The sequence below is a fragment of the Orycteropus afer genome, unplaced genomic scaffold (genome assembly GCF_000298275.1).
Source record: "Orycteropus afer afer isolate SDZICR_OR568_19922 unplaced genomic scaffold, OryAfe1.0 scaffold00248, whole genome shotgun sequence".
In the NCBI taxonomy this organism is placed as follows: Eukaryota; Metazoa; Chordata; class Mammalia; order Tubulidentata; family Orycteropodidae; genus Orycteropus; species Orycteropus afer.
In genome coordinates this window covers 3496963-3524744 of record NW_006921835.1, presented here as the reverse complement: position 1 = coordinate 3524744, position 27782 = coordinate 3496963, and the positions used below count along the sequence as shown (strand labels likewise).

The 27782-nt window shown below is 37.8% G+C and overlaps 1 protein-coding gene across 1 annotated transcript in view; it reads right to left on the bottom strand.

Annotated features, from left to right (window-relative positions):
* LOC103204430 (serine/threonine-protein kinase TNNI3K) overlaps window positions 1-27782 on the bottom strand; it is a 661050-nt gene that overhangs the window by 115128 nt on the left and 518140 nt on the right. Inside the window, exons 20-23 of the mRNA XM_042782150.1 lie at window positions 27466-27518; window positions 27102-27154; window positions 20963-21095; window positions 3290-3399 (exon numbers count right to left, since the gene is read on the bottom strand). Of these exons, the coding sequence (XP_042638084.1) occupies window positions 3290-3399; window positions 20963-21095; window positions 27102-27154; window positions 27466-27518 (349 nt within the window). The remainder of the gene's footprint in view (window positions 1-3289; window positions 3400-20962; window positions 21096-27101; window positions 27155-27465; window positions 27519-27782) is intronic.

Sequence of the window (27782 nt, the reverse complement as noted above, 5' to 3'; positions counted from 1 at the left end):
ACTAGGTAACCAGAACACTAGGTGATAATTTGGTACCTGCCTCACTATAGGAACTACAAACATTTTTCTTTTGGACTAAATGTATAAATCCTTTATATGATACTCAGATGAATTTTCCTCCCCAAATTACTTTTCCCATACCTCTTTGCTGCATAAGAAGGAGCTCTGGTGGTGTAGTGGTTAAGGCATTTGGCCATGAAGTAGAAGGTCAGCAGTTTGAACCCACTAGCAGCTCTGTGGGAAGAAGATGAGGCAGTCTACTTCCATAAAGATTTATAGGCTTGGAAACCCAATGGGGGTCACTGTGAGTCAGAATTGACTCCAAGGCAGTGAGTCTGGTTTTGTTTTTTGCTTCTTAAGAGTCTACAAAAAAATATAAAAATTTCTAAATGTTATGTTCAAATTCCCCAGTCTGGTTTTCAAGGCTTTCCAAAATCTGATCCTATCTACCCAGTGAGCACAGCCCATCTCCAGTAGGCTGGCATTTTCACTGTCCTATGTTCTATCTCTATGGGTCTTGACTGAGAAGATACATATAAGGAACAATATTGTGTTTCACATTCAAGGACTGAAGCAAAGACCAACGTGAAATAAAGAATGAGTAGTGAAGTTGATAACCTAGAAAGTAATGACCAGGACAGCATGAGATCTGAAGATGAATTTGTTTCAAATGATGCCTGATCCTGAGATTTAACTTCTCAGTGACTACAATATTACAGTAAGTTATGTCTCTTCTGTCTGTCTTTTTTTCCAACAATTTGCCTACCTTCTCTTTGTTTGGACTATTTTTCTCTCTTGCTAACTCTCTTCATTCAGAAAACTTCTGTTTATCCTCACTATTTCAGCTCAAGTGTCACTTCTGGGAAGCCTTCTCTGACCTGCACTCTCTCTTTATCCCTCAATTTGCTAGAATTTCTCTGGTGTACATCCTCATGGATTCTTGTTTTCCTTGAAAGCACTCATGTTGGCTTGTAACTCTAAAAATATTAATGTGTATTATTCAATTACTCTCCTTTTGATCCAAGGCTTTAAGTTCCAGTGAGAACATCTCACCATTGAATCTTCAGTGCCTCTCCCAAGGAAATATATAGTAGAAACTCAAATAATTGTTGAAGAAGAAAAAGAAAACTAGCCCTTTTTCTTCACCACTTAGCCTGCTGTTGTGGTTAAGATCTGATTGAGCAATGTAATAACAACTCAGGCTTATCACTTACTGCAGTAGCTCAACTTGGTAATTCTGAGGTAGATAACACATACAGTAGAACACTTGCAGCCAGGCAGGGCCCAGCTCACCAACATGCCCACAGACTGCCAGAGAAATGAAACTTGGCTTTTCAATATGCTTCCCATTTTTCTCCCTGAACACCTCATTCCCCAGGGCCCAGATGCTATGTTGATAGGGTTTCCTGCTTTATAGAATTTTTCCACTTAGCGCTCAATCTTTGGTCTTTTTCTGTATCTATCTATATCTGTATCTATATATTTACTCAACAACAACAAAGTCCTATACAGGTTCCTATTTCTCATTTACCAACTGCCTGTTTGTGGCTTTCATTCTACCAAAACAATGTTTTTTTGAAGCTGCCAGTGACTTGCTAATATACAGTTACGAAGAATCAGTTAAGAAAAGGAAAAGGGATTCTACTGGAAGAGGTAACATCCCACAGAGAGAAGAAAATTCTGCATTAGGTACTTGACATTTTCAGAAAATATGCTTGAGGTTCATACTTAAAGACCGAAAAGCTTTTCCAAAAGTATTTTAAGGGACAAATTTTTAAGACAATGCTTTTAGAATCTAGACAAGAAGACTAGAGGCATTGATAAACCATAGTGGTTTTCATACATTTATTCAACCAATATTTCTTGAGTGTCTACTAGGTATGGTTTTACATGCTGGGATTACAGCAGCAAACAAAACAAACAAAACAACTAATGAAAAAGTCTCAGTTTTTATGGAGCTAACATTTTGGTTGTGAAGGGAGATTTGAAACAAATAAATACAGGTACATAGTAAGTCAGATACATGGTTAGATGATAGAGCTTATCTATCATCAGGGGAAGAGCTTATTTTTTCTGACATACTCAGTTCATGTCCCATAAGAATTTTTATTTTTCTTAATAGTCTTTTAATGCTCTTTTTAGGTTGGATAATGACTTTATCTGAATTTAGTCCTTAGAAAAAAATCATGGAAAACTTGGCTTTCTTTTTCCAAACAGCAGAACTGAGGTTTATTTAGCTCTCTTTGGTGGGATATTTCCCGAAGTTAGTAATAGCTTTTCTTTGTCTGCTGCCTTGCTAGGGAGTGGTAAGGTACTTAGGAAGCATCAGAAATAAGACCTTATTAAAAAACGATGACAATAATGGGGATGGATTGGGTAGGAAAGTGAAGGCCACTAGGCCCTTACATATGAGAATTTCCAGTGTGAACTAAATTCCCCACACTCAGAGACTAGGCAATGTGCTGAAGCCAAAACACAGTGATTTCAACCGACAATAAAACATACTGGAAGGGGGATTCTTAGGCATCAGACTGAACTATGTTACCAGGGAGAGGCTATGGAATCTCCTTCTCTGTCAGTCTCTAAGAATGAAGTAACTTAACTGTCTGGTGCACTTAAGAAGGATCTATTCCTGAAGACAGATGGCCTGGGATTTCATCCTAGGATTAAATGACTGTTTCCTCTTCTATACTCTTAGATCTCTGACCATATTTTAAAATGCTTTTTTTTTCACTGCTTACATTTCCTCCTCTGCTTATTCCTTCCATAACATTCATTGCTCCATTTAGAAGCTAAATTTATGCTCTTAACCACTTTATCACACAGCCACCCAGAGAGGCAGTAAAGGACTAGCACCCAGGTTGACTGCCTTCTGCCTGGGCTACTAAACTCCATGGGTCCTGGGATCTTTACTTAAGGCCTGCCTCATGTTGAAAAGCCAACACAAATCCAATCTGTGCCAACTTTTTTTCTTCAGAAAATGACTAAGTGTGGCTCAAGCATAGTTAATAAAATAGCAGCTGAGATGAGCCTGTGACTCATCCGTCATACCCTAGTCTCTCTTTTACTAATCAGTTATGAGAAACATTTCAGAATCAAAGAGCAGCAGCAAAGAAATATGAGACACTCAGACTTCTTGAGGCAATTAGAGACTAAAGAGCAGAAGGCAAATCAGTCTTCCTGCCTTGACAGTCTTAAAATACATAGTGAAAGTAGACTTTGGAGTCATACTATTTGCTACAGACTTTGACCATAACACATTTTCTAAGAGGAAATAAAAATTACTCACTTCAGGACATGCATTCCACCCTCGCATCAGCAGAGATGATATGGGCTTGGGGATGGAATAGCCAATGGGAGGTCTGATATGGTGGTAAGCCATGTCTGCCGCAGCAGCAGCTGCAAAACAAATGGTCACATCAAAGTTTTGGAATCCACATATTTATTTCAAGAAACATACAAAAGGACTCCAACAAAGTCATCAAACTCAATCTGTGGGATACTTGTACACCAATGTTCATTGCAGCACTATTCACAATAGCAAGTAGAAGCAACCCAAGTGTCGATTAACAGATGAATGGATAAACAAAATGTGGTATAGACACACAATAGAATATTTATTCAGCCATAAAGAGAAGTGAAGTCCTGATCCATACTAGGACATGAATGAACCTTGAAAACTGAGTGAAATAAGCCAGGTGCAAAAGAAGAAATATTGTATGACCCCACTTATGTGAAATATCTAGAACAGGAAATTTAATTAAGACAGAAAGATTAGAGGTTACCAGGGACTGGAGGTGGGGAAGGTTTAGGGATTAGTGCTTAATGGATAGAGAGTGAAATGAAAAAATTTTGGAAACAAATAGTGATGTTTATTATTTTATCACAATAATTATATATTTTTTTTGTGTGTGTGTGCGTGTGCATATCAATCTGTGCAATATCAGATGACATTAAAAGAGATCTCTGTGCTTGTGTTTTTTAGTGATTTAAACAAAAAGGTGGCTAACTTGAAACTATGACTTTATGTTTATAATTGTTTATTCATTTGATTATTCAGTCAACAAATACTGAAAAGGGGGAATTTATAAAATAACAAAGGAACAATGATCCAGGAGCACAAGAAGGGCAAGTAGTTTTAGAGTGACTAAAGTATAGGGTATGTACAGGATGTTATAGGAAGTAATGATTGAAAGGTAGATTGAGTCAGATGGTCCAATGTCACATACTCCAGGCTAAAGAGCTTAGCTGACATATAGCAAAGAAGGGGAGCCATGAACCTTGCACTTGTGCAAACCTTGCACTTGGGCATAATATATATTTTTAAAGTTAAATCCCATTACTGGTTACAAGGATGTTTGGATTTTTATTTTTAATATTTATATCAAGGAGCTCTGGTGGCTTAGTGTCTAAGGCACGACTGCTAACCAGAAAGCTGGAGGTTCAAACCCACCATGCATTACTTGGAAGGAAGTTTGGGCAATCTACTTCTGTAGTGATACTGCCTCGGAAATCCAAGGAGGGGTTGGTGTGAGTTGGATCCAACTTGATGGCAGTGTGATATCAAACTCACTACCATCCAGTTGATTCTGTCTCATAGCAAATCCCACTGAATTTCCCAGGCAGCAAATTTTTACAGAAGTGGATTGCCCCATTTTCCTTCTGTGGAGTGGCTGGTCGATTTGAACCACCAGCCTTCTGGGTAGCAGTTAAAAGCCTTAGGCACTGCACCACCAGAGGTCCTAATATATGTATAAAACCAGACTCACTGCCACTGAGTTGATTCGGATTCATAGCAACCCCGATTGGGTTTCTGAGGCTATAAATCTTTACTGAAGTAGATTGCCCATCTTCCTTCTGCAGAGCAGATGGTGGGTTTGAACCACTGACCTTCTGGTTAGCAGGCAAATGCCTAATGCACTATGCCAGCAGAGATCCTACCCCAAATTCTTCATTTATTTCAGTTAATTCCACTTATTGATTGAACTCCTCTTGAGTGTTACTTGCCTGCCTGCATTTCTCAATATTAAAAAAACTAGTTGTTATTGAGGCAGTCAGTGTCAGAGTAGTGCTGTGCTCCATAGTTTTTTTTTTTTTTTTTTAATACACACACAACAAAACATACAACATTTCATCAGTTTCTACATGTACACTTTGGTGACATTGATTACATTCTTCAAGTCTTCAAGTTACACATCTATTTTCATTATTTTTCAAGCTATCCCTTAGTAGGTCTATTAATTAATCACTTTTTCAAACATAAACTGCCTAGTCTTTTTTCTGAGGTATCTTTTGATGGCCTTGAACTATTAACCTTTAAGTTAGCAGCTGAGTGCATTAACCATTTGTACCCCCACCGATTCCTTTCTGAATATTAAAAGTTGGTTCCTACTCATAGTGACCCTATGGGACAGAGTAGAACTGCCCCTTAGAGTTTCCAAGGTGGTAATCTTCATGGAAGCAGACTACCATGTCTTTCTCCTGAAGACAGCTCATGAGTTCAAACTGCCAATCTTTCTGTTAGCCGCTGATCACTTAACCACAAGGTTCTTTTTTTTTTTTCCCCCCCCCTGAATATTGCTCTCTTAAATCTCCATTACTGTAGAGTACACATGTGATTCTTGGGGCTTCATTGTAGATTCCTCATTGCTAAACATTTTCCTGTTCTGCACCAAATGGTTTCTATATCCCTCTGAAAGCAAACTTATCGCTATTTTTAAGGAAAACACCATAATATTCATAGTAACCATGCAAGGTATATACTGTTTTCATATGTGTACATGTGGAGTGCATGCATGTGTGTGTGTGTGTGTGTATATATATATACAACTAGTTTTTAACTTATGAAAATTTTATATATAAATAATAGTTGATAATGAGCCACTGTTGTTGTTGTTATGAGTCAAACCCGACTCACAGCGACCCCTCCTTGGGTTTCCGAGGCAGTATCACTATGGAAGTAGGATTGCCCAACCTTCCTTCCGAGGAGTGGCTGGTGGGTTTGAACCGCCAGCCGTCTGGTTAGCAGGCAAGTGTCTTAGCCACTGTGCTACCAGAGCTCCTAATGAGCCACTAGTTGGCACAAATAGTTAAGTGCTTGGCTACTAACCAAAAGTTGATGGTTTGAATAAACCCAGAGGTACCTTGGAATAGAGGCCTGGAGACCTACTTCCAACAAACCTACAGAGCACTGTTCTACTGTGAAATATCTGGGTTGCCAAACGTGCGAACTGACTTGACAACAATTACTTCTTTTCTAACTTAGTAGCTGGTATAGCCAGGAATCAAATCCAGGTTTGCCTGTCTTTTTCCAAAGTCTATACTTTCTTCAGCATACTTCTGATTGAAAATATTTTGTAAACAACACATGAAGCTCTTTCAGTTTCTCAGAAATAATTGCTCCGTACCAGTGGGAGGCTTAAATTCCAGGTCATTGCTGCTTCCTGTCTGCCAGATTGTGGTATCCTATATCTCTGTCTTTATTTTAATAACCTTTGAGATATGACTTACACTGTCTACCTCCCCCTCACCAAAATTTACCCTATTTAAATTATGCTTATCTATTTCCAGTAGATTTTGTGAAATTATATGCAATGCAACTGAATATTTTGCTTTATTATTCAGAATTACTATAATATTTTACCAATTGTAAAATGAATACTTGCCAATGTAGAAATTTAGAAAATGGAAAATTTTACAAAGAATAAAATCTTATTATTCAGAAGAACCAGTGCTAAAATTTTAATGTATTATCTAAGTATTCTTCATACTGTTGAGCTCATATGGGATATGCAGTTATGTAATTCTTTTTCTTTCCTAAGGCTGGTGGGTCTGAAGGTTGAGCAATCTACTTCCATAGTGATACTGCCTCGAAAACCCAAGGAGGGGTGGCTATGAGTTGAGGCTGACTTGATGGCACATAACAACAACAACAACAACAACTTAAATATAAGGATTTTATCAAATTATTAAGACTCGATGTAGGGGGAGGTGAGCACAAAATGATCAAGGCAAAGGAAGACACTAGGCAAAGCCCAACAGTACAGGCAACAGAGATAAATACTATTACATATACAATCCTGCAATAACAGTAGTAATAATCTACAAGTAGATAGACATGCAAGCCGAACTGGTGTGGGAATCCAAATGAAACAAAATCTACAAATACATAAAGTTTTGACAGAGGATATTTCTACTTATGTAATTACATATACTGCAAATATATCCATGAATATAGTAGAGCATACAGGGGACAAAGTTATGAAAACTTCTTAGCCATAATCAAATACCTTGAAGGAATGAGTCACTGGGCCTGGGGGCTCAGGAATATAATCTTAGGGGACATCAAGATCAACGGACACAAGATAGTATACAAAGAAAATGTTTTACATCCTACTTTGATGGTAGCAACTGGGATCTCAAAAAATTTGCGAATGGACATCTAAGGTGTAACTATCAGTCTCTCACTGTCTGCAGCAAAGAACAATGAAGAAAATCAAAGACCTAAGGAAACAATTAGTCCAAAGGACTAAGAGACCACACAAACTTCAGCCTCTATGACCCTGAAACAAGCTACCACTACTGACTAATCTGAAAGGGGTCATATTAGAAGGTCCTAGACAGAATTAGAGAAATACACAGAACAAAACTCAAAATAATAAAAAGACTAGGCTCACTGGTCAGATTAACTCTCGTGGAATCCTCAAGACCATGACCCTAGTCACCCTTCAAGCCTGGACCTGAACTCACCTCTGTTTGGCTCAACTTTCAGCCAAGCAATAGACAAGTCTGTGTTGTTGTTATGTGCCATCGAGTTGGACTTGACTCATAACAACTCCTACTTGGGTTTCCGAGTGGTATCACTACAGAAGTAGATTGCCCAGCCTTCCTTCCGAAGAGTGGCTGGTAGATTTAAATCGCTAGCCTTCTGGTTAGCAGTCAAGTGCCTTAGGCACTATGCTACCAGAGCTCAGGGAGGTACACACTCCTTAGAACAATCAGCCATTTGCCCAAGGATAAAGTTCAAAAGGCAGTAAGAGATAGGTAAGAAAGGAATGGAAATAGGAAACACTGGGAGAAAAAAGGACAAGAGGTTTTATATTACAGACATTGCAATCAACATCATGAAGCAAAATGGATATGAATTGTCAAATGGAAAACTGATTTGCTCTGAAAACCTTCCCCAAATCACAATAAAAAATTAAAAAAAAAAAAAACTCTTAACATTATATGTAATGACTCTGAATTTAGTGTGATTTATTTAATCATTCTCAGTTTTAAGTTGTTACAAATTTGGGTATAAACACTTCCAAGAATTTTTTTTTAAATATGATTATTTTCATAGATTATTTATTTACAATATTTTAAGAACTAGAATAAATGTCTAAAGACAACTACTTTCAAAGGTTTTGATACCTACTGACTGAGAAACTACTTTCCTAAACAATAGTATTTACTCATTTTCTCATAACAAATGTATGAGAGAGCTATTATCACACTTGCACAGGAATTGAGTATTCTAATTTTATAAAGGATTTTGCTAATTTCAAGGTTCCTAAGGAGCACAAGGGAGTTCTGGTGGCCTAGTGCCTAAGGCATTTGACTGCTAACCAGAAGGCTGGCGGTTCAAACCCACCAGCCACCCTCAGAAGGAAGGTTGCAGAATATACTTCTGTAGAAATAGGCCAACGCCAAGGCTCGCTGCTGTCGAGTTGGATCCGACTCATAGCGACCCCTCCTTGGGTTTCCAAGGAGATACCACCTCCGAAAAACAAGGAGGGGTTACTATGAGTAGGAAACTAGTTCATGGCAGTGAGTTTGGTTTTTTTGAAGGAGCACAAAAAGAGGTCTCTGGCGGTGCTGTGCCTAAGGCATTTGACTGCTAACCAGAAGGTTGGTGGTTCAAACCCACCAGCCACTCCATGGAAGGAAGACTGGGCAATCTGCTTCCGTAAAGATTTACTGCTTCAGAAACCCAATGGCAGTCACTATGAGTCAGAATCAACTCGATGACACTGGTTTTGTGGTAGTGAGTGAGGCATTTGGTTGCTAACCTGAAGGCCAGCAGTTCTAGCTGCTCTGAGGGGGCATGATGAGGCAATCTACTTCCACAAAAATTGACATCCTTGTTAACCCAATGTGAGTCACTGTGAATCAGAATAGACTTCATGGCAGTGAATTTGAGTTTTTTTTTTTTTTTTTAAGGAGCAGGAATGGTTTGCAGTCAACTGTTAACCTGAAGGTTGGCCATTCAAATCCACCCAGCAGTACTGTGAAAGAAAGGCCAGATGATCTGCTTATGGCAAAACAATTTTACTCTATAACACATGGTGTTGCCATGAGTTGAAATTTACTTGAAGGTGATGGGTACTTTAATTTTATTTTTCAGTTTGCTATTTTGAGAGGTAAATGTATCAGCTCATTTTTGTTATTTAAATTGCATTATTTGATAAGTAGTGAGGCTTAACATTTCCCCAAATACTAGTTATTTGTATTTAAAATGTGAAGTCCATGTTCTTTATCTAACTACTTACTGGTATTTTAATGTTTTCTTTAATAGCTGTGTAGTGGTAGCAGGTTGAGGAAAGAGTTAAGTAGGAATTTCATTTTACTCTTCTCTTCAATGTCCTTTGTAGAATATTTGCATTATCACATTTGCCAAATATTTCTAGTTACTATCAGGTAGAATTATAATTGCTGACACCAAGAAAATGAAGAAACAAAAGATTTGTCAAAATATATGTACCATACTTAATATGATTTATAGAATGTGTCTTTTGTCTCAGAAAAAATGGGTACATTAGATTCCTTACATTGGCATCTCCTGGCCTTTTTTAACTTTCTAGAATGAGGAAAATTAATAAGCAAACAAATAACCTGATGCTTGATGATCATTCATCTTCTATATTCTAGTTTTCCACCTTATGACCACTTTGATATTATTGAGCTGGTGTAGATATAAGCACATAAACCAGTATAGTGAGTGTATTTTAACTAATTATACATACCCTAATGGGTGTGGAAGGGCTATTCATCCCCCTTGAAACTCTTTTAGACCCTGATATCAAATGTATAGACTAACTTGTTTGCTTTTTGGCACAGTGTCTGGAAAATCAGTTTAAGATGAATGATATTTAATTCTTCATTATTCAGAGTGGACTCTGCAATGCCTTGGCATCTCCTTCCCTTTTGCTTTACACACTTTGGGCAGTGATGCGACTCATTAATACTTCTGGCAAAAAGTGGTCAATACAACATGAGGAGTAATGGAATTGAAATTTGTTAGCTTTGAGATTGCTTTGTCAGTCTTGCTTAAGAGGCTGTGTTATACTAACAGCTGGGATATTTCTCTGGCATTCCAGATTCAGGAAAGATACTATCAGCCCATTAATCAAATTTTTACCTTGATTCCTAGATAATATATGTGAAATAAACTATGTGAATGTTGGTTTCTATTTTCATAATGAAATTCTGCCATTAAAACAGAATAAAGCTAATTTCAAAATAGTATCAATAACTACTGAGCTTCTACTGTTTCTTCAACACTGACCTGAGATAGTTAAATTTAATAAAACTTAAATTCTAGGGTCTAGAGTAGCACCATATAATAGAACTTTCTGCAATGATAGAAATGTTCTGTAATGTCCTATATGGTAGCCACTAGCCATACATGATTACTGAGCACTTCAAATATGGTTATGTGTTTATCCCTCATGTACAAATGAGAGGCTAAATTTTTAATTTTATTTAACTTTTATTAATATAATTTAAATTTACATATCCTTTTGTGACTAATGGCTTCTGTTTGGGATGGACAATTGTGAAGCAAAGCTTTCTCCTACTCCCATTATTCTGAATAACCATATTCGAATTAAACACAATTTTGTAAGTCAGCCCTAAGGGTTTACATAATCACAGTGTCCATATGTGAATTCAAGTTCTTAATTGTTTATAAATACTACATCAAAGAAAGAAAAGATTTAAATAGAGATTGTCAGTGTTGCTCTCAAAAGAAATAAGATAGGGAGCTACAGAACAAGCATTCAATACAGCATGCAATAACTTTATTTATTCATGTGACAAAATGGATTGAGGATTCTAAGTAACTGACAACAAACTAAGAAAAAAAAGTCTGTAAAGTGCGATAGTTTTTAATAAAATTTAGTAAATGAATGACTGCATAATAAGGAAATTAATGACTGCTTCTTATAGCCCCATCATAAATTCTCATGTTACTCCTTTGTCCGGGAGCTCTGGTGGCACAGTACCTAAGCCACTTGACTGCTAACCAGAAGGCTGGCAGTTCAAACCGCCAGCCACTCCCTGGAAAGAAGGTTGGGCAATCTACTTCCGTAATGATACTGCCTCAGAAACCCAAGGAGGGGTCGCTATGAATCAGATCCGACTCCACAGCTATGGTTGCATTGGCTACCCCTTTGGCTTGGAATTCTATTTCCCAACATCTTTTCTTGTATAACATCTACTATCATTTAGGTCTAGGAATTCTGGAGGCATACTGCCGAAGGCATTTGACTGCTAACCAGAAGGCTGGCAGTTCAAACCCACCAGCCACTCCCTGGAAGGAAGGTTGAGCAATCTATTTCCATAGTAATGTTGTTGTTGTTGTTATGTGCCGTTGAGTCAAACCCGACTCATAGCGACCCCTCCTTGGGTTTCCGAGGCAGTATCACTACGGAAGTAGGATTGCCCAACCTTCCTTCCGAGGAGTGGCTGGTGGGTTTGAACCGCCAGCCGTCTGGTTAGCAGGCAAGTGTCTTAACCACTATGCTACCAGAGCTCCCTCCATAGTAATACCACCCCAGAAACCCAAGGAGGGGTCACTATGAGTAGGAATTGACTCCACAGCAGTGAGGTTTTTTTTTTTTTTTTTTTTTTTTTTTTAATCATTTAGGTCTTAGTTTAGATAGAGTTTCTTTGGCTGTCCTTGTTGGAAACCCCCATAGAGCTTCATAGGTGTTGTTGTGCTAGCTATCATAGCTGTTGTTGTTGTTGTTGTTATGTGCTCTTGGGTTGGATCCAACTCACAGCGACCCCTCCTTGGGTTTCTGAGGCAGTATCACTATGGAAGTAGATTGTGCATCCTTCCTTCCGAGGAGTGGCTAGTGTGTTTGAACCACCAGCCTTCTGGTTAGCAGTAGCTGTGCTATACTTAATTGCTAATTTACTTGCTTGCCTTTGTAAATAGATCATAAGCTCTGTGAGGGGAGGAACTGCATATTTTCACCATTTTGTATCCCATGCCTAAAACATAAACTGGTCATTACTAGGCATTCAATAAACACAATATTCACTGATTCCATTGATGAATTAGGTAACTCAAAATATTATTTCTACTGGAAGACAATATATTATTGTTGTTGTCATGTGCTGTGGAGTTGGACTTGACTCATAGTGACCCCTCCTTGGGTTTCCAAGGAGGTATCACTATGGAAGTAGATTGCCAATCTTCCTTCCAAGGAGTGGCTGGTGGATTTGAACCTCCAACCTTCTGGTTAGCAGTCAAATGCCTTAGGCACTATGCCAGCATAGCTCTGATCCTGTTATATAGGACTCATTTGTTGAATGAAGGAATAAAGATCATGGATTAATGCCAATTAATATCTTTTGTTGTTGTTATTATTATTATTACTATGTACTGTCTGGTAGGACCCGAATCATAGCAACCCCTTCTTGGGTTTCCAAGGCAGTATCACTATGGAAGTATATTGCCTAGCCTTCCTTCTGAGGAGTGGCTGGTGGGTTTGAACCGCCAGCCTTTCTGGTTAGCAGTCAAGTGCCTTAGGCACTATGCTAACAGAGCTCCGTTAGCCTGTACCTAAAAACTGAATATCTGAAACATCTTTGTACATTTTCAGTTCTGTTTAAACAAGAAGATTCAGTTTCTTTTGAGACATATTCTCTCTGAGTAGATCTCAGTAAATATTACATTGAGTTACTGCAAATTGTTAAGCTACAAACCATCTCCTCTGTCATCCATCCCAGCTCATGATGCTATCTGGCCAATGCAGAGAGGATGACTATGCAAGTTTACATGATGAACTTAATTAGCAACACACTGCTTATGGATAACTTGGTACCAGAGTCTGAATTCTTAAAATAACCTATCATGTTTTTTCTTCTGTTTTATAAAATTAAATCCCCACATTCATATGAAAAAGAGAGTTGAGAGTTTTGACTAAAATAAAATTGGTAGAATTTTTTTTCAATTTGATTGTGTATATGTGTGATCTAAAAGATACAATTGACCCCACTTCATTGTTTTTAATGTGCAAAGTTGTGGTGAGACAAAGCAAATGTGTTCTACCAACCCAGCAAGCACTAGGACATATTCTTTGTTAAAATGACACTTTTCAATCTTATCACCAGAGTATATAGCATCTGAGAGGGACCGTGAGATTGCAATCTTGAGATTGCCCTATGAATGGCTTAATTTTTTAAACCACATCCCATTCTCATTACAGACTGTCAGAAGAATAGATTAATTTGCACTATTGTCTGTTCTCATTGAAATCTTTGTCAGTGTAATGAAGTATTGGAATGTTAATATCAGCTATATTCATAGAAATATCACCATCCATTGGACAGATTTGATATTTCCAGTGATCTGTGCAGTGATTGGCTGCCTCCTGTCTTTTCAGTGATAAACTGATGAGAGCTAGTGCAACAAACATGTGATATCAGAACTTTAGCTTGCTCCTGTCTCCCTACCACTTGTCAAAATGTAGTCCACATCACCAGTGTGCCTGTACCCTTTAATGTTTTTATATTTGAGAAGCTTTAGGGTCCTCCTATGTGAAGAAGAGCATGACCATCTAATATGTAAGCAAGGGTTGCAAATTCAAATGGCTACAGATATCAGACCTGTGATATAACTGTGTCTCTAAATACACTTTAATTCATAATTTTTAAAGACATATGTAAGACAAAAAAAAAATCTGCAATCCATTTTGGCTGTAGGACTGACAGTTTGAAACTCTGAGTTAGAATCTCAATATGAAGCCTTATCAAAATCAGACAAGAATAAATTGGCAGATGTTCTTAATTTACTGCCACATCCTTAGTTAAAGCCTGGCACTAAGGAAATCTCAGATATAGAGTTGAGTCTTCTCATGAACCAGCTGGCATTACACATGAAGATTTTCCTTTGGCCCCAGACTATAATCTGAAAGTGATCTACAAAATTAGGTACCTCGTTATAAGAGAATTATATTGGATATAATACATAATTGATGGATAAATTCATTCTAGCTTTCTTTGGTTTCTCGTGATATATCAGAGCAGACAGGGCCAGGAAAGAAAGAAAATTGGCGAAGCAGGAGTTGGTGCTTTTCTCTGAGATTTATCCAGGCCAGCTCATGTTTGCCAGGTCATACGAGCTCATCTTGCTTGGGTCTCTTTCTGCCTGCTTCACATCTTGTCTTCCTTTTGTAATCTACTCATTCCTCTCACAAATCAACTCCTCTTTCTATACCCACTATCCTGCTGGCTAAGGTAGAAGCCTGGAAGTCATCCTTGACTCCTCCTACTCCCTGTGCTTCCACCTCAATCCATTGCAAGTCTTATTAAAATCTCCTCAAACCAATCCTTCTTTTCTCTTCCAAATTCACCACCCAAGTTAAGATCTTACAAATCATCATCTAAACTAAGCTGGTCTCATTGCCTCTGGGTGTGAACTCTTCTACTTCAAACTGTCCTTTGCACCAAGGGGGAATGTTGTAAAATAATAACAGTGTTGCACTATATCCCTGGTTAAAATCAACCCTACAGTGAAATTCCATGGTTGACACCCAAGGCCCTTTAGTATTTAGCTTCAATTTAAACTCACAGCCTTGAGTCTTGGAAATAACTTCTTTGTACTCTCTCATTCATCCCTATCCAATTAATGAATCTCTCATGCCTGTGGGCTTGGCCCATTCTGCTTTCTGTTGGAATGCCTTCCCCACCTTCCCACAATTTATTTATTTCATTAGAACATATCTTTTTAAGATATAGTTCACGTTTAATCTTCTCTAAAAAGCCTTCCGTGGTATCCTTCTCCCACCTCTAGTCCAGGCAGGAGGTCTTTCTAGGGAGCGTCCTTATTCTTCTGTGTTTTACTCTAGTGGGGCATTTACTCTGTTGATTGCGTTTTCCTCACTTCTCTTTTGCACTGTGAGTAATTTGAGGGACTGAGCAATTCCCCACTGCTATTTGTACTCATTCTAGCACAGTTCCTGGCCCAGAAGAGGTACTCCATGGTAGCCTCAAAGTAACAAAAAGAAGTAACACTTGTTGACTGCTTTCTATTGATAGGCAGTGTTCTAATTCTTTGAAGTAGGTCCCATTATTATCCTCATTTTAAAAGAAACTGAGGTATACCTAGGTTAAGTAACTTTCCCACAGTCACAAGACTCTTTCTTACACATTATGCCAACTCTCTGTAGCCTCTACAGTGATAGCCTCAAAAAAAAAAAAAAAAAAAAAAAGGAAAGAAAGGAAAAGAAAAGAAAATTAAGTAGAATTATAAAAATTTTAAAATCTTTAGATTTCTAATAATAAACACATTAGTTTACATGGCAACAAGGGCACACATCCCTTAATTCTAATGACACCAGTATCTGGAACTGGGTGGCAGCCATCCCTTGAGGCAGAGGACATGACTTCCAGTTTGCCACACCATCCTGTCTCAAGTATTTGTCTGCTTCCCCTGGCCCTGTGGACATGTGAACTAGTGACCCTTGGCACAGAGGGAACTCAGATATCACAGAGGTGCTGAATGTGATGTCATTTTTGTTTATTTTTTTCTAACCTGAGATTATAAGGTAAATATACACTTTATAAAAAGGTGTACAAAAGAGACCTTGACCATAAGGTCCCCTGACAGTGCATGTCTCACTTTTATAGGAGTCAATAGTAATATTTGTGTTCTACTTTTATACTTCTCCCAGGAGGTAGGATCCAATGAAGCCAGAAAGACGAGCCATGTATAATGCTGCTACTACTGTAATTGATAACGCTGCCACACATTGTAGTCAAGGATTTGTTTCTTATTGAAAATGGCTAATATGTAGCTTCTATTGAATCTGATGCTCCATATAATTTATTGCTAAACATATATTAGATTGCCTAACCACTGCAATGATATTAGCAGTCTTGTTTCTTGATGCATAGTCACTGTCCAGCTTTAAAAAATTCAACATCTATCATAAACAAACACTCTTTCCAATATGATGCTATAAATTCTAATATCTAGAATATAAGAGTCAAGTTATTCTTAGGCAAGACTTTTAACTGTTTTACTACATAATATTTTCCCTTCAAAAAGAGTAAATATTTCTCAAGATCTATGACAGGAGTTATCTTTATCTCCTTAAAATATTCATTTTATAATTAACAAATGATAATGAGGTATAGATGATAATATAGGTCCTCTGTTTATAACTATAAAAAGACAATGGAGTGAAGGAAATTACAAAATGATGTGAATAAATACTATAACAAATATTATGATAAATGGTAATTTGGAGCATGGAGGGGAAAGCACTTAAGTCAATGCTGGAGAATTGAGGAAGATATTTCACACATTATATTTAAGCTAAGACCTAAAAGCAGATTGGAATTAGTGTAATGAGAAGTAGGGGAGAGTGTGTCTAGCAGAGGTAACGGTGTGCGCAAAGGCACGGGGGAGAGAAGAGACATATCGTGTTGGGGAGATGAGAGATTCCTGTGATTGAAACATAAAGGAGAAGCTGCAAGTGCTGAGAGGTAGACCTGAGGAGTGAAGCAGAAACGTCATCATGGGGGCTTTGTAGATTGTTTTAAGAAGATTATTTTTATCTTAAAAGGAGAAGAATAACATTGAGGATTTTAAATATGGGAAACATATGACCAAATTTAAATTTTCAGAAAGCTGAATCTAGCCATAGTATGGTGCATAGATGAAAGAAAGACGAGGAGCAAAACTGGAGACAAAGATCATTTAAGATACTGTCCAGAACTCTATGTGAAATGGTAAATGACAGGAAGTAGCATTGAAGAAAGAGAGTTTTGAGAAATATTTAGAAACTAGAATATAAAAATAAGAAAATAATTTTAAAAGAGAAAGAAAGGAAATGAAGAAGAGAAGAAGGACAGAAAGATGATGAAAGAAGAGAAAAAGATGACTTTGAGTTTTCTATGTAGACAACCTGGAGAATGAGAGTATTACTCATATAGAAACTTAGAAAGACTTGGCCTTGTATTATCCTTTACCCTTATCTTTCATCTTTCAGTTGTGAAGAGTTTTTAATTCATAAACTTTGTCAAAAAATATATCATTTGATCTTCACAAATAATCTTTGAAATAGTCATTAATAACTGCATTTACTGAGGAAATTGAGCTTATGAAAAGGCCCAGAGGCCACAAGTAATGCAACATGTTAAGAGAAACAAAAGAAAATGCAATATAGTAAGAGAAATAAAAGCTACAGTGAAAGTGAAATGGTATGACTAAAGTCAGAGATATAGGATCACATAGACTCTTGCAGGGTATATTAAGGATTAAGAGATTTAATCCTGAGAGTATGGGAAAACAAAATGATCTTAAGCAACAGTAGCATAATCGAGTTTATGTACCTTTACTATCATACCAGTGGATGTATAAGAATTGAAGAGGAAGAGAAAATAAGAATGGAGAAAGGGAGAACAATCAAAAGGCTATTACATTAATAAAATTCCAGACTAGTTGGGGGTCACACACTGAGTTGGGTAAGGGGAGGGATAGTATGGAAAGAGTATGTGACCAGCATGATAACACTGGAGAAAGGGAGGACACCAAATTGTGCACCTAAGATACACAGAGGCTAATACCAGTATATGCACAATACTGCATTATCACTGACACCAAACACCAGGCTACAGATAAATGCACACACAACTGAGAAGATCAGATGGGGATTGGTGAACAGGAATATACTCTAGACCAATGATAGATTCAGGTGTGGCTAATCTTGCACATTTATTTGTGATACAAAATAACTACAATCATTACAGAAGCAACAGAAGACAGACTTGGAGTAATCCCTCAGAGACAGCCAAATACCTTGGGAGAGAGAACCACTGGGTCTGCCAACTCATGACCATAGTATTGGGGTACACCGGGCTCAATTGGCACAACAGAATACATAAAAGTCTTGTTCCATAACCTCCTTTGGTGAGTAGTGACTGGGGTCTTAAAAGCTTTCAAGCGGCCATCTAAAATGCAGTTAATGGTCTCCTCTCATCTGAAGCAAAGAAAAGTGAAGAAAACCAAGGGTATTTGGAAGCAATAAGCCCTAGGATATGATGGAGCTTGAGAATGGAAAAGTAGATGGTGCCCAGCTACCAATGCCAACCACTTGGGAAGGGACAAAAACTGGAGATCCTGGATAGAGTGGGAGGAAAAACATGGAACAAAATTCAAAAACACAATAATGACCAGAATTACTGGTCAGATGGAGTCTGGTGGGACCCACAAGACTGTGGCCTTGGGATACACTTCAGGCCTGGGATAAGACTCACTCCCAAGGGCTGACTCTCAGCCCAACAGTAGTATGACTTACATGCAGAACACCTATGAACTGTTGAATTTAAAACAAATTCTGAAGTAAATAAATAAATAAAATGTTCATGATAATCTGAGTAAAGGAATGTTTAAAACCGAAAAAAAAAAAAAAAAAAGAAAGAAGACTATTACAGTGATTCAACTGATGAAGATGGAAGTTTGAACTAGGGCGGTGGTAGATGAAATGTTGAGAAGAATCTTAATTTGAATTATATATGTCACCATTTCTATTCAGTGGTGTATTGGAGGTCTAGCCAGTGAAAGAGGGCAAGAAAAAGATATCAAAGACATACATATTGGAAAGAATGAAATAAAATTATCTTTATTCACAGAGGACATAATCATATATGTAGAAAATACCAAAAAAACAAAAACCAAACTTACTGCCTTCAAGTCGGATCCAACTCATAGTGACCCCTCCTTGGGCTTCTGAGGTGATAACACTACAGAAGGAGATTACCTAACCTTCCTTCTGAGGAGTGGCTGGTGGGTTTGAACCGCCAGCCTTCTGGTTAGTAGTCACATGCCTTAGGCACTATGCCACCAGAGCTTCCAGAAAATCCCAAGGTATACATAAAAGAACTACTAGGACTGATAAGTGAGTTTAACAAGGTTGTAGGACATTATTGTTGTTGTTATGTGCCATCAAGTCGGACCCAACTCATCACGACCCCTCTTTGGATTTCCAAAGCAGTATCACTATGGAAATAGATTGCCCCATCTTCCTCCTGAGGAGTGGCTGGTGGTTTTGAACTGCCAGCCTTCTGGTTAGCAGTCAAGTGCCTTAGCCACTACGTTACCAGAGCTCCCAGCAGGACATTAGGTTGTTATATAAAAAATTAATTATATTTCTATATAGTACCAAAAAACAATTGGACATTGAAATTAAAAAAAAAAATTGTAATAGTGTCAAAACCACAATATTACATTGAGATAAACCTAAAAATATGTGCAAGGTTTGTTTGATTTTATACTGAAAACTACAATAAATATTTATGAGAGAAATTAAAATAAACCTAAATTGAAAGACAGATATACTATGTTTGTGGATTGGAAGACTTAATACAGTTAGGTCAATTCTCCCAAAATTCATCTATCCAGTAACCAATTGCTATTCAGTCGATTCCCACTCATGGTGACCCTATGTGTGTCAGAGTAGAACTGTGCTCAGTTAAGTGTTCAATGGCTGATTTTTTTGGAAATAGATCAACAGGCCTTTCTTCTGAGGCACTTCTGAGTGCCTCTGGTGGACTCAAACATCCAAACTTTTGGTTAGCAGCTGAGCACTCATGCACCACTGGTACTCCAATGTAATGCAACTAACTTCCAGCTTTTTTTTTCCCCCTCTCGTAGACATTGAAAAGCTGATTCTAAAATTTATATGGAAAGAAAAACAACTAGAATAGCTAGCTATAACAATTTTAAGTGTACTAAACTGACACCAAAACCATTCTCTTTTAGTTGACTCCAACTCATAGGATCCAGCAGGACATAGTAAAACTGCCCCATAGGATTTCCAAGGCTATTCCAAGATTACCTTTCGTGAATCTTCACAGTAATCTTCACAGAGGTAGACTACCACATCTTTCTCTCGTGGAGCGAATGACGGGTTTGAACTGCTGACTTTTTGCTTAGCACCTGAGTGCTTTAAGCATAGTACCACTAGGGCTCCTTTAAAAGTCTACCATTGGATACAAATAAGTAAATAGCTGAGTTCAGTGTGACAAGATATGAATGAGATCAATCCAAATAACATGGGGTGATAGACACAAATATAGTTTACTTAAAACCTCATATATGTGTACATTTTGGCTGTGTTTAGGTCCTCAATCTCCCATCTTCCATTTGTACACAAAGTATAATATATATTTTGAACAAAAACTAGGCTTACTCACGAAGTCCCATTTTTGGAATATATCCATATACATAAAATAATATTATTAGGAAAAACAATTCTCTTTTGTATAATGTGATACATTCATAAAGCAGCCTTGATAAGTTATTTCTATGTGTTGCTACTTTCAGCTCACCTCTACATAGACACTAAAAAGGCATTTCTAAAATCTCATTTCAAAACGTAGATATTACATTGTCCATATTATTTGCACCACCTGCCACATGGTCATAGTCATTTGCTTGTTTTATTAACAACACATAAATTACAGCCCCACATTTCAATAAAATATAACTATGCTTCTGTGTGCCTGTGTCTAAAATCACAGTTAGGTCTTTAACTCTTTTATAGTGGGCACATACCTTAAAACAATTTGCCATCCTTCTGAGAATAATACTTTTGGACAAAAAAAAAAAAAGTTTCTTGCAGTTATGAAAATGCACTGAACTTTGGAAAACAGAAAGACATTAATTTGCAATGTATCTTACCTGGCTTGAGATGAGCAAATGGAATTTCACCGGTGAGAAGTTCCCACAAACACAGAGCATAGCTGAAGACATCCGCTTTGATGGTGTATCTAGTGCATTGAGTGAACACTTCAGGAGCCATCCAACGGAGATTCTGCATGTCAAGAAATTTCCACAATCATTGACCAAGCATTTAGTTGTTCGACTGCAGAACAGCATTCTTCTAAGTGAGGATTTGGTAGTCTTCTCTGATGCTCTCAAAAGATACATGTAAGCATAAAATAAAATAGGATAAAGCATAAAATGAAATAGCATTAATACTGCTCTCAATGTGTATAATAAACTGGCCACATATCCAGTTGTCTGTTGCTGTTCAGCTTCTCAAAGGAACATCTTTACTCACTGAAAAACATAAAATCCATAATTCTCCCCAAAATGTCACAATGATATTAATTATCAAGAAACTTTGAACAGCAGTATAAGCATAAAAAATTACAGATAACATTGTGAAGAGTGGAAAATTCAGAACACTTCATTTCCCTCATCCAGAACCTGTACACAGATGAAACAGAACAAGAGGACACTATGTGGTTTAAAATCAGGAAATGTGTGTGTCAGGGTTGTATCCTCTCACCATACTTGTTCAATCTGTATACTGAGCAAATAACCTGAGAAGCTGTATTATATGAAAAAAGAACACGGCATCAGGATTGGAGGAAGACCATTAATAACCTACGATATGTACATAATACAGCCTTGCTTGCTGCTAGTGAAAAAGACTTGAAGCCCTCACTGATGAAGATCAAAGATTAGTCTTTAGTATGGATTACATCTCAACATAAAGAAAACAAAAATCTTTACAACCAGTCCACTAAGTAATATAATGATAAACAGAAAAAATATATTGAAATTGTCAGGAATTTCATTTTACTTGGCTCCTCAATCAATGCGCATGGAAGAAACATCAAGAATTTAGACAATATATTGCCTTGGGCAAATCTTACGCAAAAGATCTCTTTAAAGTGTTTTTAAAAAAAAAAAGCAAACATGTCATTTTAATAACTAAGGTGTGCCTGATGCAAGACCTGGTATTTTCAATCACCTCATATGCATGCCAAACCTGGACAATGAATAAGGAAAAGCAAAGAAAAATCTATACATTTGAATTATGGTGTTGGTGAGGAATATCAAATATACCTAGACTGCCAGAGGAATGAAAAAAAAAATCGTTCTTGAAAGAAATATATCCGGAATGCTCCTTAGAAGGGAGGATGGTGAGACTTTGTCTCATGTATTTTGGACAAGTTATTAAGAGGGACCAGTCATGGGGGGAGGACATCATGCTTGATAAAGTAGAGGGCCAGCAAAAAAGGAAGATCCTCAAGGAGATGGATTAACAAAGTGGCTGCAACAATGGGCTCAAACTGAGCAGTGACTGTGATGATGACACAGGACTAGGCAGTGTTTCTTTCTCTTGTATATAGGGTCCATGTGAGTCAGAATTGACTCGAAGGCACCCAACAACAAGAACAACCATAGCAGCAGCAGCACTGTCATTTATCTGAGTACCTTTCTTCTAAGGATTTCTGGTGGTGTAGTGGTTAAGGCATTTGGTTGCTAACCCAAATGTCAGTGGATCAAACCTGCCAGCTGCTCTGCAGAAGAAAAATGAGGCAGTCTGCTTCCATAAGGATTTACAGCCTTGGAACCAATAGAGGTCACCATAAAGAAATCTCATGAGCTTCTGAACAGCAGCCATGAATTTATCCAGGTACTCTATGGCTCCCGGGGAGTGAATCAGGCCATGTGGGAGACACCGTCCCTTGTTCAGGCCTTTTGGTTATAATTGAGGAAGTCACTCAATTAGAACTATAAATAGCTCTGGCTCTCCCATTGACTATTTGGGCAGCTCTGGGCAAGTTACTTATGCTACCTGAACCTCACATTCCTCAAGGACAAAAATCAAGTCAGGCACTTTCAGCTCTAAAATTCAATGGCTCCAAATCATATCAAAGACACTCTGGTTGCTCTGTGGTTAAGGCATTGTTGCTAACCAAAAGGTTGGAGATTTGAATTCACCAGCTGCTCTGTGGGAGAAAGATGAGGCAGTCTGCTTCCATAAAGGTTGACAGCCTGGAAACCCTATGGGCGTCTCTATGAGTAGGAATCAACTTGATGGCAGTGGGTATATCATAGCAGTGCTTTTGCCAAACACCTTCCTTTCTGTATTTCTGCTGAGAGAGTCTAGTATTCTTTCTTTCATTACTCTTACTGCAAATCTCTGCATAATGGTAGCTGCTGACAATTCCTTTGAAATGTCTACCTTATTTTGAAATCATGCATAATTACAGCTTTCCAAGAATATCTTTATTCTGATTATGGTGCTCATATGCAATTCTTCTCCATGAGTTTTTATATTTTAAATAGCCTCTATTTATATAGCAGATTATACATTGTGTTATAACATTGCATAACTGGGAGTAGGCATACAGTATGCCCACTGTTGCGCAGGGAAGCAACAGAGTGATTAGGGAACTTACATAAGGCCGTATAACTAGCAAAAAAAAAAGTTATCAAAATAAATCTAGAGTAGCACTTGTGCTTAAAGGCTATGTCACTAGGATTAAAAATAAGTAACATTATTTGCTGTTGGTTCTATTCAACTCAGTCTCATTCAAAAAAAAATTTATTTAGTCAGTGAGTCTCAACTGGCTGGTTTGTAAAACTTTAAAATGATACAGATACCTAAGATCAACCCACGGGCCAATTGAATCAGAATTTCTAGAAGTTAGATTCAGGCATTGTGCCTTTTGAAAGGTCCTGAAGAGATTTCAATTTGTCACCAGAGTTGAAAAACATTTATTAGCTATCTCTGTGTTCAAACCCACCAGCCACTCCTTGGAAGGAAGGTTGGGCAATCTACTTCTGTAGTGATACTGCCTCGGCAACCCAAGGAGGGGTTGCTATGAGTTGGGACCGACTCGATGGCACATAAAAACAACATATCCCATGTAAGGAGCTCTGGTAAAATAGAGGTTACAGCATTCATCTGCTAACCAAAAGGTCAGTAGTTTGGACTCACTAGCAGCCCTGTGGGAAAAAGATGAAGCTGCCTGCTTCCATATAGATTTATAGCCTTGGACACACCATGGGGACAGTTCTACTCTGTGCTAAAGGGTTGCTATGAGTTGGAAGGGAGCTCTGGTAGCATAGTGTCTAAGGCACTTGACTGGTAACCAGAAGGTTGGCAGTTCAAACCCATCAGCCACTCCTTGGAAGGAAGATGGGGCAATCTACTTCTGTAGTGATACTGCCTTGGAAACCCAAGGAGGGTCGCTATGAGTCAGGTCTGACTCGATGGCACATAACAACAACAACATGAGTTAGAATCGACTTGATAGCAGTGGAAGTGGGATGACCCATATAGGAGCCCTGGTGTCACAATGGTTAAGTGTTTGGCTGCTAACAAAAAGGTCAGTGGTTCAAACCTACCAGCTGTTTTATGGGAACAATATGTGGTACTCTACTTCTGTAAAGATTTTCAGCCTTTGAAACCCCGTGATGCATCTCTACCCTGTTCTATAGGGTTGCTATGAATAGTAATTGACTGGAAACAATGGATTTATTTGTTTGTTTGTTTTATGCCCCACTTGGAGATCCTAAGTGTGTCACAGTAGATTTGTACTCCATAGGGTTTGCAATGGCTGATTTTTTGGAAGTAGATCATCAGACTGTTCTTTTGAGGCACCTCTTGATGGACTAAAACCTCTAACTATTCAGTTAACAGCTGAATGCTATATGGAATCAACTTCATGGCAACTGTTGCTTTCACTGATTCATGTCTCCCATAATAGATGAGGCCCACAGGAGAGCATGCTCTTCTCATCTTCCTTACTTCATCTACCACTCTTCTCCCTTCTCATCCATTGCAGCTACTCTGGCCTTGAACACGCCAATCACTCTACTGCCTCCCACCTCATGGCCTCTTACTGTTTCTCCTGTCTGCAATGTTCTTCTCCTGGAGTCACATAAATGACTCTCACTTTCAATCTTTGTATGAATATTATTTATCAAGTGTTATTTTCCCTGTCACCTTATCTAAACCATGCCCTATCATTCTCCATTCATTTACTTTGCTTTATTTTTTCTTCATCACATTTATCACCTGATATACATTTGTTAATTTGTTTGGTGTATATAGCTTCCCAGTAGAATATCAGCTCCATGATAACTATATTTTTATTTTATTTGCTGCTATATCTACAGTTTCTAAAAGAATGTCTGGCATTCAGTTGGAGCTCCATAAACATTTGTTGAATAAGTGAGTAAAATCTAATTGGAAGAACCAGCATGCATAACCTACTTACAATACAGCATTTTCCATGATGTGTTTCCTGTCTTCCTCTCTTAACTCATCTCTAGCTTTGTCTTCCTCACACTGTACACACCAATATTGCCAAGCTATTTGAAGCTCCCCCAGGAATTTAAGTGTTTCTCATCCTCCCTTGTGCTTTTGCTCATTCTGTTCCTTTTGCCTGGCATCTCTTCCACTCTTATCATCATCTGCTTAACTCCTATTCCTCCCTCCTGAACCTCCATAATATTTTGGCATAACTCTCCCACTGAAATTTCACATTGCTTCAATTCTAATTGTTTATTACTATGTTTTCCCCACTAGACAATAAGCTCTTTGAGATAAAGGATAAAATTTTTATTTTCTTTTGCATTCCTGGTCCTTTCATGGTACCTGACATGTGTTAGGCCCTAAATAAATGTTTGCTGAATGAATGAATAAAAGAACAAACTAAGAATATGAACAGAGTGCTATAAAAACACCAAAGAAACAAGGTTTTCTGTGTACTTGGGTCTTTGTGTGGGGGGAATGTGGGGTGTTGAAATAGGTAACTTGTCTGGGACTTGCAAGATGAGAGACTTCATCCATGTGAGGTGCTGTGAAGGGCTTTCCAAGTACAGCATTGAACACAAGCAAAGTCATATGATATGAAAGTGGACAACATGTGTGGGGATGGCCAAGAGCTATACTTGCTAAAGTATAGGGGGTTTGAGAGACATTGTGGTAAGGCTGGAAAGGTTCCCTGGGCTAGATTGAGAAAGGCAGAAATCAGAGGAAAATGTTTTCTCTCTGTGCTTTTGTTGACTTTGTTTACATTACTGCTTTGGACTTCTTTTTTAAAAAATCTGTTTTTCATTCACCAAACATGTATTGAGGATTTACTATGTGCCAGGCACTGTGCAAAGAACCAAGAATGCAAAATGTGAATAAAAACTTAGTCCTTAACTAATTTTATAGTCATTTATGTGTTAAATATTAACTCTACTGCTTAATGTTGTTGCTGTTAGCTGCTGTAGAGTCAACCCCCAACTCATGGTAACTTACAACAGAATGAAATGCTGCCTGGTCCTGTGTCATCCCCAGGAACAATTGCAGATCTGATCATTGTGATCCATAGGGTTTCTATTGGCTGATTTTTGGAAGTAGATCCCCAAGATTTTGTCCTTCTCTAATTTAGTCCTAAAGCTCCAATGAAAGCTGTTCAGCAACCTACCAACACACAAGCCTCTACTAACAGTTGGCAGTTGTACTTAAGGTGCATTGGTTGGGAATTAAACCTGGATGGAAGCAAGATTTTACCACTGAACCACCACTGCTCCCCTTACTACTTAATAAACCAAAACCAAACTCATTGCTGTCAAGTGAGTTCCTACTCATGGTGACGCTATGTGTTATAGAATGGAACTGCTCCATAGGATTTCCTTGGCTGTAATTGTTCCTGTAGTAGATCACCAGACCTTTTTTCCTCATTGCTTCTAGGTGCGTTTGAACTGCCAACCTTTAGGTTAGTAGTCAAGAACAAACCATTGTCACCCAGGGACCCTAAAGTGACCTAAATATAACTTTCAGTTATATTTAAAACAAATTCAGCATTATTTTATCCATAAAATTTTCTAAATTTATTTTTTTAGCAAAGCCTTACAAAAGTTCTTCTGTGGCTTACTGAAAATAAAAATGCAAAACACTATTCTGTCACTGGGCAGTGACAGTGTTTCTAGTTTAAACTGCTCTACTCTCCTTCCTTTCAGGCTGAGTTTGCACATTTTAAATGTTTAGTAATTATAGAGAACACAAGTGGCAGCAGACCCCAGGTTGTTTTGTCATATTGTCTTCATCCAGAGACTGCAGAAATCTTGATTCTGAGGGAAAGAGAAAGTAAATTCATGTCAAGAAAATATCTCAAACCAAAGTCAAAGATTATGTCTAAGATTTTGATATCAAATCATATTCAAATTCTCACTTCCTTTTTTTGGCTGAGGATATAAAAGTGGAAAAACTGAAAATAAATGTTATACTTTCAAAATTCAGTGTCATTGGAATTTGAATGGCTTAGAGAAGTATAGCTGTCAGTGTGAAATACATTTTTGGATTCATCATACAATATCAGGCACTAACTAGGAAGGAAGAAAGAAACTGATGACATTTGGGGTATTATTCAGGGAAATCTCACCTCCAAAATCTGCCACCACAGCATGCCCGTCCTCATAGAGAAGAATATTGTGACTGTAAGAAAAATGGAGGCTTTCAGTAAACTTGACTATTTCTTAATCTAACTGGTCCCTTGAGGAAGAGGACAATAGTTATCATTAGCTTAGCTCAGAGGGCTGGCTGCACAATGATAATCTAGACCAAAGACTACTTTCCTAGTTTTTCTTAATTTTATTGAAAATGTGTGTATATATACATTTTCAATATATGTATATATATGTATATATATATATATGTATATATATATATATGTATATATATATATGTATACACACACAC